This window comes from Rhopilema esculentum, chromosome 13 (assembly GCF_057945365.1).
Source record: "Rhopilema esculentum isolate cy_ngs chromosome 13, ASM5794536v1, whole genome shotgun sequence".
NCBI classification, from domain to species: Eukaryota; Metazoa; Cnidaria; class Scyphozoa; order Rhizostomeae; family Rhizostomatidae; genus Rhopilema; species Rhopilema esculentum.
Window position 1 is genome coordinate 8,967,014 of NC_142827.1, and position 15,713 is coordinate 8,982,726.

General features: G+C 35.2%; 2 protein-coding genes across 2 annotated transcripts in view; one reads left to right on the top strand and one right to left on the bottom strand.

Moving 5' to 3' along the window:
• Positions 1-4,786, top strand: LOC135692048 (putative transporter svop-1). The gene is made up of 3 exons (XM_065210068.2): positions 1-1,640; positions 2,336-2,734; positions 3,661-4,786. The coding sequence occupies exons 1-3, from the start codon at positions 1,612-1,614 to the stop codon at positions 4,784-4,786; spliced, it is 1,554 nt and encodes a 517-aa protein (XP_065066140.2). The 5' UTR covers positions 1-1,611.
• LOC135692046 (uncharacterized) overlaps positions 2,038-15,713 on the bottom strand; it is an 18,849-nt gene continuing 5,173 nt past the window's right edge. Inside the window, exons 10-28 of the mRNA XM_089112010.1 lie at positions 15,213-15,367; positions 14,647-14,761; positions 14,208-14,247; positions 13,847-13,896; positions 13,620-13,690; positions 12,959-13,021; positions 12,770-12,826; positions 12,445-12,505; positions 12,050-12,100; positions 11,733-11,803; positions 11,289-11,465; positions 10,435-10,527; positions 9,970-10,006; positions 9,437-9,516; positions 9,221-9,294; positions 8,077-8,128; positions 6,153-6,239; positions 5,540-5,631; positions 2,038-4,916 (exon numbers count right to left, since the gene is read on the bottom strand). Of these exons, the coding sequence (XP_088968136.1) occupies positions 4,880-4,916; positions 5,540-5,631; positions 6,153-6,239; positions 8,077-8,128; positions 9,221-9,294; positions 9,437-9,516; positions 9,970-10,006; positions 10,435-10,527; positions 11,289-11,465; positions 11,733-11,803; positions 12,050-12,100; positions 12,445-12,505; positions 12,770-12,826; positions 12,959-13,021; positions 13,620-13,690; positions 13,847-13,896; positions 14,208-14,247; positions 14,647-14,761; positions 15,213-15,367 (1,463 nt within the window). The 3' untranslated portion in view covers positions 2,038-4,879. The remainder of the gene's footprint in view (positions 4,917-5,539; positions 5,632-6,152; positions 6,240-8,076; positions 8,129-9,220; positions 9,295-9,436; positions 9,517-9,969; positions 10,007-10,434; positions 10,528-11,288; positions 11,466-11,732; positions 11,804-12,049; positions 12,101-12,444; positions 12,506-12,769; positions 12,827-12,958; positions 13,022-13,619; positions 13,691-13,846; positions 13,897-14,207; positions 14,248-14,646; positions 14,762-15,212; positions 15,368-15,713) is intronic.

Consider the following 15,713-nt stretch of genomic DNA (forward strand, 5'->3'; position numbering starts at 1 on the left):
GGGGGGAGTGGGAGGGGGGAAAGGTCTGGGGCCTGTGCTCCTATGGGACCCGTATTATTGTAATAAGATCTATTTATAATGCAGAAAAGCTACTATTTCAGCAACTTATATGAAATCAATGCCTGTAACTTTATCACAGAGAAAACATGTCCTTGATTCATGTTAAATGTTTTTGCACATTTTTGTAAAAATCATTGAGAAAACTTTTTCAACAATTGTACCACAGAATTTCTGTGATTGTACTAAAAGGGTGTTTCCCCAGTTCTCTTGGAGACGAAAGGACATGACCATAGGACATTTTCTTAAGGGGTCCAGCTTTGTGAATCACTCCTGGGCCCGAGCTGGCTCTCAACAGGCCAAGCCACTAGCAGTAAGATCAGTTTTTGTTGAAGCCGACAGTGCTTATTTTGTATTCCTAGAAACCATAACGCAAGGGGGGATCTTGGGCTTGAGCACTTCCTGGCAAGAATTTGGGGACTGAACCCCCCTGGGAAATAGGGAAGTTGGCTATCAATTTGTTAGACTAATTTTTAATATTTCTGGTTTCACACATAAAAATCATTACACAAAATTTAATCAAGATCAAATGATAACGATAATAAAAAATATATAAGAATATCATGGCTCAAATTGTCTTTCCTGTGCTGAGCGGTATAGTATTTTGTAAAATTTTAGCCTGATAGATACGTTTTTAGCCATTAAAGAAGGTATAATTTCAAAAAATTTCCTGTCACTAAACTTTAAAATGTCCCCTCAAGCCCTCAAGTTTAGCGAGCACCCCCAAACTGGGCCCAAGCCTCAGAATGGAAGGGCCAAGTTCTATAAATCTAACTATAACCAAGTGCTTCAAAATAGCGCCTCCTTTCTGCTTTTGCTTGAGTTGTTAATTCTGCTTTTAAATGGAATTCATTATTTTATGAGGTCTCTAGATCTCAAGACCCTAGAGCAATTTGGCACCGCAACTATGTATTTTGGTTGCCATGGGTATGCTCAAGCTATAAAATTTCTTTTTCATAGTCCAAAATGTTGTGAAAAACGCGAAAAATGTATCATCTTTGAATACTTTTTCTAGCACTGTCTGTACAATTGTTCTGTTTATCACAGTCTGTACAATTGTTCTGTTTATCACTGCACAAACACTGAACAAATTGGTAATCGTTATAGAAGGTTGAAATATTTATTACATCACAACGAAGGGGTCTAAATTAGAGAAGAAAATACTTCTTTAATTCGCCACAGCAAACTAGATGAGCCACAGCAAACTACAGGCAAGATGAGTCTTTCAATCAACACCTTTCGTCATTGCTTGCAGCCTCCGTCATCGGTTACAAAGATGTATGACGTCATGTACGTTAGCTGACTATGATATAGTGCCGACCATTGGATACGTTGGTATATTAACAATTTTCTAGCATATTGCTATTGCCACTACACTTGTTTCAGGTAACGTCATTCTCCATTGAACTGCACCAGATTGTATTCAGTTTGATTCTGAGCCCTAATATTCTTTAAAAAAACTTTAAAAAAAGAATGTACTGGGTTTGATGACGACGCTTACCTTTTAGAGTGAAGCAATGTAAAAACGTAAGTATTTTTTGGCAGCTGCTAAAAATGACAGGACAAAGGAAAAAACTCAGCGGGTAGGCATAATGCCAAAGGCATATCGAATAACATGACACACACACACATCGATTTGTGACACACATGCAGCGAAGTCCGCACACACAACAGTTAATAATTTGGATGCACAAACATTTATGGCATTCTCTGCGAATATATTTCAAAACTGGCCTTATATCGTCCAAGTTAGAATAATTTAGTCTTACTGTTTTGACGATAAAGATAACGTCAAAGAACGAGTATTTCTTGTGTGCTATACATTTATCAAATGTAACGTTCCGTGGTTCTTTGCTAGCGTGGAGAGACTGGCGTGCTTAGGCCCTGAGGCCTAAGCCAAGTTATATAACAACGTATTTCATCAAATTCAAACCAAGACTAACTTATTATTACAGAACACACTGAATATAATGACAGGCGACAACCAACAGTGATTAATCATAATAACGGAAACTACACATTGACATAAGACAATAGATACCTGACAACAAGATAACGACTGATCACAGATACATCACGCAACACAAATAATTCACAAACCCTAACACGTTATATTTTCATTCATTCGGGTGTTTTCGCCCAGCAACTGTCAGGAAGGTGAGACGAGCTGCTACATTGAAACTCAGCCTGGTCTGGTAGATACGCCCTTGTCCTTATTCGTTGCCTTTTTCCTTTATCTTGTAGCGGTATTATGAAGAAATCTTGCATTCTCCTGTAGGAACGAAATGGAGAAAGCAGAGAATGTTCGAAAAGAGAGTCTGCCAAATGAACAAAATTCAATCACCATCAATGAAGCAATTTCTCTGCTTGGCATCGGGAAAGCCCAATACCTTTTACTGCTGTTAACAGCTGGAGGGTATTTTGCATTTTGTACTGAACTGCTCGTCTTTGTATTCCTTCAAGATGCAATTGCCAAGGAATGGAAAATCTCTGATGAGACATTTGCACTGCTTCCGCTCTCGACGTCCATTACCTCTGTTGTCGGTGGTTTTGTATTTGCATTCTTCAGTGACAGGAAAGGACGAAGACTTCCTTATGCTATATCCTTAGGGGTTGCTTGCTTCTTTGCAGTGGCCTCTGCCTTTGCTCCAAACTTCTGGTCGTTTGTCCTTCTAAGGTATAGACTGTTTGATTTTGATTTGGCCGGTGTGTTTATTATGCTACAAAGGAGCTTAAAGGTTCTCAAATTTACCCATTTATATCGTTTCACCTGGTAATATTTTCTTACCCTTATGATGTTTATCGTTTCCCTGACAATGGGTTTTAAACTTTTCTAGGAAAATCTAGGGAGGCATGAAAACGGAGTTTATGTAGTAACAAGTAGTAACAGGGTTTATGTAAAAATATCAAAACGATATCAGTTCCATACCAAATGCAACTGCTGCTTACAATGTTTGTATATAATTTTAATGTGAGACTTTTCAAAATAATTTTTTATGATATTTATCAAATAGTATCATTTCGAGCCCTGAATGAATGCGCCCATTTGTGATTGTTTATTGCAAACTTTACTTCTTTTATGAATGTTCTACTTTGAAATTTATTTCAGTAATATCAGAGTTTGGGTGAAAAAGGCAGCAGCTTTTTGCCAGTTGTTAGAGAAAAGGATGCCCTGCCTGTTGTCAGTAGAATGTCATTAAGAAAGGGTCAGTTCTTTTCTACGGATAGGCATGAGGTCCATGATCTACCCAACGTGCACCGGGCTACTTGTTGCTTACTGGAAAAGCATTTCAGGTGTTGTGAGGTTAAGGTATTGTAAATATCTCCTCGTGTAGGAAAGAAACGAAAAGCACGTTATACGTGCAAGGTCACAGGAAAGCCTCGATGTGAGAAACAATTTATACACGTGATAAAAACGTACATAGGTTATAGGCCAAGACCATCAAGGCTAGATTAAGATGATTAAATATCGGAAGGGAGCTTTTCCAGCCTGGTTACATTTGGCTCGTGAACGAACATAAACTGAATTCAATCCAATAGATTTCACTTCACTTGTATACCTTCTTTCATATTTATATGCAATATAGTGTTCTTTTTTGACAGGTCTCTTGGATCTTTTGGCGGTGCTGGCATGTTTTCAATTATTTTTGTATATCTTTTGGAATTTCTCCCAACAAAAGGCCGTGGAAAGTTCATGGTAATTGCCAATATTGGAGGTTCATTGGGTGTCGCTTACACGGCAGGACTAGCATGGATTCTTATACCCAGACAGTCCCTCTTCCTTTTCCTGATTTTGTGTGCTGTTCCCCTCCTTTTATTATTTCTAATCAGATTTGGCATCAACGTGGAATCACCCAGGTTTTTATTATCAGTTGGTGAAAAAGAGAAAGCTATTAGGGTGCTGGAATGGGTATCAATTCAAAACAAAGCAGTGGGAAAACTAGACGGATTCAGAATTGCATGTGTAGATGAAGTAACAGGTTTGAAAAAAGAAACCTCACGCTGCAATTTTGGTATCTTTTCAAGGGAGGCTATTGTACAGACATTTCAGCTGTCGTTTATATGGTTATGGCAAAGCTATGGGTACTGGGGCGTGACATCTTTTTACCCAAAGTATTTGTCACAATACGGGGTGCCGTCGTTTTTTATTATGTTTATGAACATCTGTGCACAGCTACCTGGCTCCTTCATGGCTATACTACTAATAGATAATCAGAAGTTTGGACGATTACACACGATGCAATGCTTTTCTTTTTGCTCAGTCGTAGTCCTATTTTTAGCTGTATTTCTCAGGGATCAAATATCAATCTCAGTGTTGTCAGTAGCCACATACTTTTTCATAGCACCAATTTATGCAGTGTTACAAACATACATACCAGAGTGTTACCCAACTTCGATGCGTAGTACGATTATGTCCTTATTGAACCTTATATCTACGATTCCTGGAACGACTGCAGCTTTCATTGGAGCTGAGCTTCTTTCATTGCACAAACATTGGTTGTATCCCTGTGTCTGGGGAACCGTTTTCGCGTTGCAGTTTCTGCTGTCACTTACATTGAGAAAGGAGACTGCGCAACTCTCATTAGAAAACGAGCCTGATATCAATGATGATTATCTTGGTATTAGAAGCAGCCTCACAAGTGTCAACAATACAAATAGTGAAACATGCTACGAAGAGCGTTTAAATATCCAAAACAACTGTCCAGATGTTGTTATAAAAGAACATTGAAATTAAAGTTGCTACCTCCATATTTTATCTCAAGCATTTTTTAGAAATATGATAATACAATTTCGAAGATTGTATTTCGTTAGAGCTGCGCCATTATTGAACCAGAGATTGCAAAACCACAGCTGCCTTTCTGTCAAGAACAAACGGAAAAAATTATCATACTTCTTAACGAGGATAGACTTCAGAGAGTAATAAGGTCAGATCTTGCTAAAAAGAGTTTGGAATTGTGAGAATATACAGAGTTTCTTGGCAATTATTCACAGAAACAGAAAAACAGAAAGAAGAAATGGAATAAGAAGATGACGGTTCAAATGTCCCTGTGGTTCCACCCAAAATTGTTGCCACAAGCATTCAATACATTATCTGGGGGCATGTCAAAGAACATTTTATTAGTGTTTCTGATTCTGCTTGAATAAATTCACATTTGCTAACGACTCGGTATCACTGTGAGACACATTTCAACCAACCAAACCAAACCACTGAAAAGGGCGCAACCGAAATTTTTTTGAGGCCACGCTCTCTAGAACGCCTATTGCGTAAACTTTCCAAAAAGTTTTCTAACATATATTAATTATCGCAAAAAAGTGGAGAGGCTATAGCCCCTGCTAGCCCAATGGCTGCGCGGTGCCTGATTTCAACGACAATCTATGATCCTTTCACGATTACATAAATAAATAGTTAGCATATGAGTGATAAAAGTAAAGCAGAAATGTCGTTGTAGAGGTGGCTTTGTTAATTATTAGATTTACTCACTTGGCAAGTGTTCCGTCTCCCTTTTCACGATCTTGGAGTGTCCTAATAACTCTTAGGTCGTTCCATTTCAGAGCATCGAATGCCTGTAGCACCTGAAGTTAGATGAGATATTTGCTAAAACATAATAAATGTATATGGTCATTACAATAAAGGGTCAGAGAACCATTAACAACGCAAGGTTTGAACATTAGAAGTCTCAATTTTTTATCTACAAAAGAGGATTGATACCGAATAGTGCATGACACATGTAGCAGAGCTCCACTTTGTTTTAATTCCTAACACCTGAATTGTTTTAACGTTAACCGTTAGGCCACTAGTCTGATAATTGATCACTCTTTAAGGATGGTCTCAAGTACAATTAAAACACAATGACTTGCTGATTATTGAAACAGTTATTAGTTTGAGCACAGTCTTTTCCTTGCATAATTATGAATGTTCAAACCATTGTTTGATAATTGAAACATAATTCGAAATTCGATGATTTGGACAAATTTTGCTTTTCCCTAAAAATCGAATCAATGGAGGATATCTGTATTTGAAAGAAGACTTAAAACCCCCTTATATCAACGTAGCTAATTACCATAAAAGGGTTACGTGAAATGGAGCAGCATACCTGGAGGCGAACATTAACGCTTGAATCTAGCTCCAGTATATCTAGTAATATCCTTAGCTCTTTCTCCCCTTTCATTCGTAGAGATGACTGAAAAAAAGTGATAAGAATGTTGATAAACATTTTTAATAGAGATGTTGATTAAATATAACCTATATTTTTCAAGATATTTTGTTCTTAACATGGTACCACTAAAGATAAATATATATTAACTAGTCTTTCGAAAACCATTTTGCCTTAGATTTATATACAGCAATGAAATGTCTTTGATGAAAAATTATAGCACTGGCTTCGAAGATGAGTTTACTTTCTTTGCTGGATGAAATGGATGACATCTACTGTAAGGGACATGGTAGCTTTACCAGACCTTATTGCAAAAGTTTTTATCGCGAACTTTCCACAGCCTTAAGAATATAATTGCTGACAAAAGGACGTATTATGCCTTCAAAGACACAAGCTTCAAGAAGAATGTAAAGAGAGTTTATTTCCTATTTGCCAAAACTTCTATCTTCATCAAACGGTGGCTGTATTACTTTGGGCAATAGAACGAGAAGCTAATGCTTTTCTAAGGATATTTTTTCCAGAAGTATCCAGTGCTTTGTGAATGAAAGTACGATTTTATTGGTTCCTTTCTTTACAAATGTTGTGAGACTTGGCACGAATCTAGTTTTTGTACTGTAAAGACCACCCTCCTTCGAATAAACCCCCAATGGGGGCTACTTGAGCTTAGCAAAATACATGTTAAAGCAGTGGCGTAAATAGGAAATTTCATAGGAGGGGCGAAAAACTGAGATTTTCAGACAAAAATCTAACAAACATTTTTAACTTTTTCATACTTTTGAACATAGTGCAGTTCAGTTCAGTTCAGTTAAGTTTATTTCAGTTCAATTTTTTATATTCTAAAATTCCTCTACATACAATATCTCTCTACAACTACATAACTAATTGTATACAATGTTCACACATTACATAAAATACTTATAATAGCAGGCAATCTTAAAAAAATCTAAAATTATTTTTACAAAACAACATAGTGACCAATAATGGTATTTTAACTTAGTCTATACATAGGTGGTATTTTTCTGTGGAAGATTCAAAACAACTTACAGACAAATTTTTATTTTTGGCACTAAAAATTAAGTCAAACGCATCTAATTTACAAGGGGTGCTTTCTCCTCGATTAGTTTATGAACTACTGAGAAAGTTTCCTCCTTTAAATGATTCCCTGTGTACAATACTAGCTTGTTTCTTCTGTTATGTATTTGTTCTTATGTTTATGTTAGTTGACATCCTTTTACATTGTTTATACTTTTTAAGCTTGGATTAAAGCTAATTTGAAACAAGTGTAGGTATACAGTGGACTTAAAAAGAAAAACTGAACTGAAATGAACTGTCATAAATCATACTAATTAAAGATTTTTTGGTCTTCTCTTCGCAAAAGGCGCTTTTAAGTTGCCCATCTGATTCAGAACAACTGAAGAAATCGTTATAATAACCTTTAAACCCTCTCCTCCCTAAATGTAACACTTGGATAAAAATAGAAAACCATGTTATATTTCCGACAAGATCAGAAATTTCCCGACAAATAGCTGTTTAGCTTTACAGGGGATTTTTGCCCCCCCCCCACCCTGACCCCCTTCTATCTACGCCACTGCGTTGAAGCTATTTGCATGCTTCTTTTACATGATATTCAAATGACCTTTTTCTACTCTCCCTCTTGCAAATGGCCATTACCATTTCTGTTAGCACCACTCTAAATTGTTTTAGTGTTAGCACCACTTTCCGTTCTATATTTTCAATACTTTGAGACGTTTTAATCAAGTAACCCCCCTCCTATCCCATCGTTTACAGCCCCTCCCAAGAATATTTCTTGTCAAATATGCCCCCGGGGTCTTAATAAAGTGTTTACGGTACAAACAATACTTACCAACATTTGAATGGCGTTTGTTCTAATACTCTCGTTCAAATCATCTAGTCTCCTACAAATATAAATGTGGCTTTGATTTATTTCTACGAAGCCCTTACTAATTAACCAATTTGGCAGAATTTTAACCACAGCCCTGTTTAACCAAGTCACAAGTTCCAAGTTACAATAAATACTTTGTCGGCGGTTGGCTTTTTGGAGTTTATTTTAAAACCCAATGTTTTATTGTCTTAAAACTTATACAATTCTTGATGTTAAAGCATTTGGTTTGTAAGAGGGATAGTTCTAGTGCTGGACAAACAACGAACTCCGCTCATTGTAATTTTTAGTGATCTAGAATTACATCACTCAAAAGATCAGCCGTTGTTTCCTCTCAATGTTTTTGCTTATATGTGAAGGAAATTCAATGCCTGAAAAGCGCAAAAATAACAGTGAACCCTACATTTCTAAAAAGATGATGACACGAATGTATAGACATAGCTTCCATTTATGGTAGTTACTTTTCCTAGTAAAATTCGATCTCAAATTCAACGAGAAGATAACGCCATGATGTCAAGGCAAGCACAAATAAAATTGGCTTTCTCAAAGTATTAGTCTTAAAGTAGACATACACCAATTTGTTTATCACACATAATTTTAAAGTTGATCATGTCCAATGCCGAAAGCCATAAAAATTTTTAAGATACGACATTTACTTCCTATTTCATTGCAATTTTAAAGTCCGAAATCAACGGGATTTTCGTGGTTCAGGTTCGCGTTTCGAGGGCGCCTGGGGCCGAATCTACCGTGACGTAACGTCAGGAACTCTTTTCATCGTCCAGGCCCAGAATAGGCAAATAGTTCTTTAGAGGCAGATATTTTGTTTACATGTGAAACCATTATCCTTCATTTGTATCACAGAGGAACGAAAAGGACAGGCGAGATATACCCGGAGTAATTTCTAATGATCTCCTGGAACAAAGTTTAGTTACTCTGATCAAACCGTTTCAAAACATCTACGAAAATAAAAAAGCAATACCAACTGGATGCAAAAAACGAACAAAAACCTAACATGGGAAGATTTCCTCCTAAGATCATATCATCTGCTATAAGTATAAAGGAAAGAGAAAGATTCGTATTGGAGGTAAAGATAAATACATTCACTCACTTGTGAACTAAAAATATTGCCTTTGGCCGCATCCCGAAATCTGCTATGACATCTGCTATTTTCGCTCGTAACTCCTAGTATTAATTATAAGTATTAATGATAAGGCTATGGGTTAACAGCAGTGCTATTCTTATGCCATTAAAACGATTTAAGAATAGCTGCTAATATTATGAATGTATAATTGATGGAACGAAGGAATAAAGGAATGAATCTCACAGTGCTAGGGTGGTTCCACAGCAGCTTTTCTAGTGTGTCAAATACTTTATCTGGGTCTTCTTTAGTTGCATCCTTAACCCCTAAAAGCCCAAGAAATCAATTTAATTAAATTCCATCTTTGTTTTCCTGGTTTTATTCTTCATAAAGTGATTAAATATTGCATTTGCAAAACATTTAGAGGATTATGTTCAAAATTTTCATAATCTTTGTTATAGCCAAAAAAGTCACTTTTAACGTCATATATTAACGTCGATACATGCTTAGGGACTTTACACTGGCACCTGTCTCAGTAGACGGGCTAACTCACTATCTCGGTAGTATCATGCATACGAAAAAGTTATCACTATTTCTTATACGGTAATCACACAATAGACTTGTTCTCGTCTTAATAACTTAACTGGCACCTGCCATAATATGAAGACATTTGCAATAATATGACAGAGAACCATTAACGATCTATTTGTAAGATTTTTTTATGAAATGACTTATAGGCACAAGAGTCACAGATTTATACAAAGCTTGCTAAATCATACCTATATACTGAAGAAGCTCAGCTGCGGATATTCGTTGCTGTGAACAATAACACGATTTGTTACAACATTGATAACAAAGCTTCTTTAAAGAGCTCCAGAAGTGTTAAGAGGAAGATTTTTCATAAGTTTTGATGAATATTTTTTTTGGTGAAAAGAGACCATCCATTATTAGTGATGCCAAAAACAGTTAATGTTCTTATTGAATAAAGGGCATTAGAAGAAAAAGTATAGCTAAATATTGTTTATCGAAAGTCGCTAAGAAAAGTCTGCACCTAAGGAATGGTCTAAGCATGAGAGCTCATTTGCAAAAAATGATTTTTTAGGTGAGGGCTTATTCAAGGGGGGGGGGGATTTATTCGAGCGTGGGGGCTTATTCGAGGACTTACGGTAAATGTGTAGAAAGCTCAAAACAATTGAAATGCTTTGTTTAAGCGTTGATACTGGAGAAATCGAGCATAAACCTACCTTCCAATTTCTTGCATTACTAATTTGAAACATAAGACAATCTATTATGACATCGTCTTTGCAGTTCATTTGCCTGACCAATGACTCCAAAGCCTTGCATTTCGAAATTAAACAAAAAATTAAACAAATTGAAAACAAAATACGATAAAAAAAACTTCAGATCTCTTAAAAGCATGAGAAATATCAACGGGAAAGAATATGTAGTTATCGCGCCAGCTCATATTTAATGGGGCGTCGAGAAATGGAAACTGTTTTGAGAAATGTTATGGTTTTGAAATTGTCAGGCTAGTTTACGGTAAAGGTAGATTTTCCGTTGACTATATAGCCGTATCCAGAAAGCAGTAACATACTAGTTAATAGTATTTTGTAATGATCAACACAAAATGCCTATTTCTACAATTTCGTAATATGTTAGTTGCCAGCTTTTATAAAGCAATATAACTATGACAATGTGACGTTCTTTATTGTTTAATCAGTTAGACACTAAAACTATCATTAAGAATATGTTTATACGTAAAAGGTGTAATATCAAAGTTACATTTCAAAAGTTGTTTACTTCTAAAACAAGAAAAGACTGGGAAGAATAAAAGGGGTGAAAAAAATTGGTATAGGGGTGAAGTTAAATAAATGCTAAGCAAAAACTCGTCATCAAACATTTCGATATCCCCAGTTTCCGCAACGCCACATTTCCTATATCCCTACTTGACGATTTGCAACCCAGGGTAGCGTTTCGAATGGAGCAATGATAATATCATTAAAAAATTTCAACGTCATTTAAAAATTTACAGGTAATGATCAAGCGAATATTACATTGAAGAAGGTTTTAAGCAGATCACGTAAGAAAAAACACCTACCTTGGCTCTGATAGCAAAGGAAGTATCCTCCAATCTTGAGTAAAGATGCTGACGTGCTGCTGAGTCAGCAACACATAAATGGCCTAATGAGAGGGAAGCTCCAAGAGCAATGTCGTCGTCAGATGAAGAAGCCAATGTTGATAACGTGTCAATCAATTTCTCTATTTCTTCAGTTTCCTGTGTAGAAAAGAGATTGGAGTTTCTTGCATACTTAATCCCATAAAAAAGGAAAAACTGAGAATATTGCAAATTTTTTCAGTGCAAGTTTCATAACTTTGCCAATATAAAAAAGCCTAAATCTAAATATTTGCAAAAATTTTTGCTTTACATTTTAAAGTCTCACACAGCTTCGTGAACAATTATGAAGTTTTGTTTTTAGAAAAATCAATGTGAAGCGTTATTTCAACACTTATCGCAATCTTTTTAAAACGGATTATGACATACCTTGGAGACGAACTGTGCATTTTTAGCACTGCTTACAGTACTCAAGATGTCCAACTGCAAATCTTTCTTCCCTGAAGAATCAACGTTCAAAACTTTACAAATATGTATACAGAAATATGGTTGGGAAGCGCAGCTTTCGTATAAACCACATATGAGAACCACGAACTGATTATTTTTGTGATGCGTGATAAAAAAGAAAGCATAAAATTTCTAAATGAAGAAAGGTCATTGTTCAACAATTACCAAAACTACGATGAAAATGCTTTCTAACATCCTTTCCCTCAAATGAAAGGAAATTTCGAGCGTATCTATGCTACCTTTCTTGAGCCCTTTCCACAATGCTCTCACAGCAGAAGATTCCCAGGACCCTGCGATTATAATGAAGAAAACGAAACAACTGTCACTAAATGTTTGAAAGCTGGAAAGATAATGAGACCTGGCTCTAGAAAATTTCTTTGAGATACCCTTCAATAAATGACATTCAACAATGGAAGAAAAAATTCTATAGGAAGACCTGCACCACAATGATTTATCAACAAGGGGGCAAGCTAAATAGAGATTTCGAGATGCTTTTTAAAAAAGAAACACCAATTGGCACCATTTAAGGTTAAGAGTAGGATCAGAGTCGTAGAAAATAGAAGATAAGTACTATGAAATGAAGCAGAGGCTATTTAAAAGAAAGAAATACGAACTGGTGCAAAAACAATAGTACCTAACTTAATGAGGCATTTGCAAGCCTCATATATTACATCTGGATTTGTTTCATCTTGAATCTGGGGACAACAACGAGAAAATATAAATCAACATGACATATTATTAAGCAAAGATTTAAAGGGAATGATTTTATGTGAAATAAGGACAAGTTTAAACACTAACTATGAACAACAAAATAGGATACCTTAATAGTTAGAGACAACTGACTAAAACCTTAATTATAAATAAATATAAAAAAGCTGTCTATTGGCTTGCAGCAAACAAAAAAGGGCTTTAAAGATTTTTTACAGTGAATTTAAGAAATAAATCAGTAATACATATACCCTGTTGCAAACAGCTTCAATAACTTTAGTGTGTGACATATCAAGCTGAGAGAGAGTCTGAAATGAAAAAAAATTTGGTTATCAAAACATTGTTTAGAGAGGAGTTGTTGAATCTACTAAAATTCAAAAACAGCTTAATAAATCAATCATAACTTCGACATCATTTGTATGAATGTAAACATGACATACCTTGAATGCATCCTTTGCCGTTTCTAAGTTTTCAGATTTAATTCCACAGTTACCGAGAAGTTCCTTAAAAAACAATGGCATAAAGTTGCATAGTTGTCACAAAGTAGGATGATAGTCAACTTTAAATAAACAAAGGTCAAGAACAAAAAATAATTAAGTACAAGGAAATATTAATGAGCTGACCAGCCAATTAAAGATATTCTTAAAGTATCTCTAACTAACAAATTTAAGAGCATCGCAGTGCTTGCCAGTCTAATTACTTAAAACTAAGCATTTTTGAAATTTTGAAATGGGCACCCTGACCCTTTGACTCTTCAAATAATCTTGGGAATATCTTCACTTGAACCATAGGAATACGTCAAACTTTTAAATCGTTAGCTTTTTCAAATCATAATAAGATTGTTTTTTAGATAGTCTGCACAGAGGCTCGTACCCAAATATCCCGTCAAAGAGGCTTGAATCTCAAAATCAGATGAAGCTAACTACTACCATAAAATGTAACAAAACCATCAAAAACTACGCTTTATCTCTTGAAAATACAAATACAAAAAGACAGAACAAGAAACAGTTGATCTGAAGCTGCCTCATTACTTTAAATCAATATTATCCAGAAAGTGAAATTCTATCAGAAATACAAAAAAAAAGAAAAACGTTTTCTTACTAATACTCTTTTCCATTTTAGATCATCTAAGTCATGCACGGACTCTCTGCTTGGCTTCAATCTCGTCAAAGCTAGCAAAATAATTGATTAAAGCTAAAAATATTTACACATTATAGTCCACTGGCTAATTTAAACAAAATTGGCAATAATCACAATAAGAGAGCATTTCATTTCCTATGATACTAATCACTAAATGTAACTATCTTATGAAATGGATACAAAGGTACCTCTGATTTTGCTTGCAGCTTTTCGCAAAGACAGCGTGCTTTCTTCAGTTCTAAATGAAAATACCAAAAAAAATTAAACCTTATCTAGCTGCTAAAAGCAATTCTTCAAGAGCATAAAATGTAAACCTTCCAAGTGAAAAAAGGGAAGTGTTTTGGTAAACGGGATACTAGCTTTAAGATCAACATAATATAGCTTTTTATAGAAGTCTGCGATGGAAATATTTTGGTGTTAAGTACGATTTTAAGGTGTAAATAGTATAACGATTTTTCTCGGGTCAAAATCAAACCAAGAATTTTGGCCGGTCTAATAGATCTTGCTTAAGTCCATCTAAGTTTGGTGAATTTTTTTTGACAGACAAACCTTGATGTGATCGTTAGTGGTTTCTTCTTTGTTATTGTAGCTACCTAGGACGAAAAGTGGAAAAAAGCTAGGGCTAAACAGCATCATTTATGAATAAAGAATGAACATAAGTTTATATTATGTTCAATAAATCTTCTAGTTTATACCATCTATGTTGACCAAAGGTCCTCCTTTGGACAGACAGCTATAGTAAAATTCGTAACAACAATCAAAATAACAACAAAAACATAATAATAAAAGTCTTCTTAAAAATCACGACATTTTAAATCAGCAATCAATATGTCAGCTCTGAGGCTGAGCAATTTTCTAAAAATATTCTTGAAAATTGGACAACAAAGAGATTGAGTACTAGAACTCCATTTACGTTATAGGTCAAATACTTTTTTTGAATCAAAATTGGACTCTCCAAATAAAAATTACTTTAAAAATTTTAAGAAACCTACTTCCTTTAATTTTTGTTTTGGTCCTCTTAGGTATGAAGTATGTCTTGGAATATCAACTTTGTCTAGGTCGCACCAGTGTTTAGAGTTTCTGGGGTACTGTTTGCTAGAAGACTTGACAACGAAATATGAGGTTTAAATGTAAGTGACAAAACATTCTATTATTAACATATGATCATGCTTGTTACGTATAAGCAAAAGAATGAGATGCTAAATTTATAAGAAAGAAAATAATCCATAAAATTTGAAAAGGACAAGTTGTAAGGGCCAGTGCTACTAGCTTGTAGCAGAGTGCTTGATGTCTTGTAAACAGAGTTGTACACGCTTTTGTCTAAAAAAGTAATATTTTAAGTTGCTACACAAAGTTTCACTTTCATTGCGATCATCAGGCTACTTTAATGAGCCAACTGAAACTTCTGGAAATGAGGGAAGCTCCAACTCTGGTTTCGATGTTTGAATCAGAATAGTTTAGTTCATTATTTATGGCTAACAAAATTAATGATTGCCAAACCAATCGAGGAATAACATAACATGAGAAATTGCAAACATTGAAATTACAACCCACCTTATTTACAACAGGAAGGACAACCGAAACTGGTCTACTAAACAGCTTATTCGCGCGCTCATCGTAGTAATCTAAACTTCGAGTCTGCATTAACGGTGGCAGGTTTTCTCCACTTTCTCTCCATTCTACGGCCGCCTTTTGAAAATCTCGCCTTCCTGATAAATCAAATATATTCTAATTGGAGTATTCGCAAAAAGGAATAGGAAGATCACGATGCGATAGCCAAACAGATAAAAAGGTTTTATTCAAGCTGGGCCTATCGATTGAGTTACAAATAAGGTTTGGTTCCTCAGTAAAAAGATTGAGCTTGTTTAAGACAACAAAACTTTCAAAATAAGCTTAATTCTACTAAAGGATTTTTGAAAACCAAAGAAAAATACAATTTCAACAACGCGGTTTCTCTTAATATTAACAAAATTTTACCAAGATTGTTTTCAATTTCAATTTGTTATTACTTGAAACCACTCTCTACCTTCCCATTATTAGGCCGTTTTGCCGCAC

Bases quoted from the DNA above. Each gene is read 5' to 3' on its own strand.
- LOC135692048 (XM_065210068.2), top strand. From the start codon at position 1,612: ATGACAGGACAAAGGAAAAAACTCAGCGG. The intron at 1,641-2,335 runs GTAGGCATAATG...ATTCTCCTGTAG, and splicing joins CAAAGGAAAAAACTCAGCGG to GAACGAAATGGAGAAAGCAG. The intron at 2,735-3,660 runs GTATAGACTGTT...CTTTTTTGACAG, and splicing joins TGGTCGTTTGTCCTTCTAAG to GTCTCTTGGATCTTTTGGCG.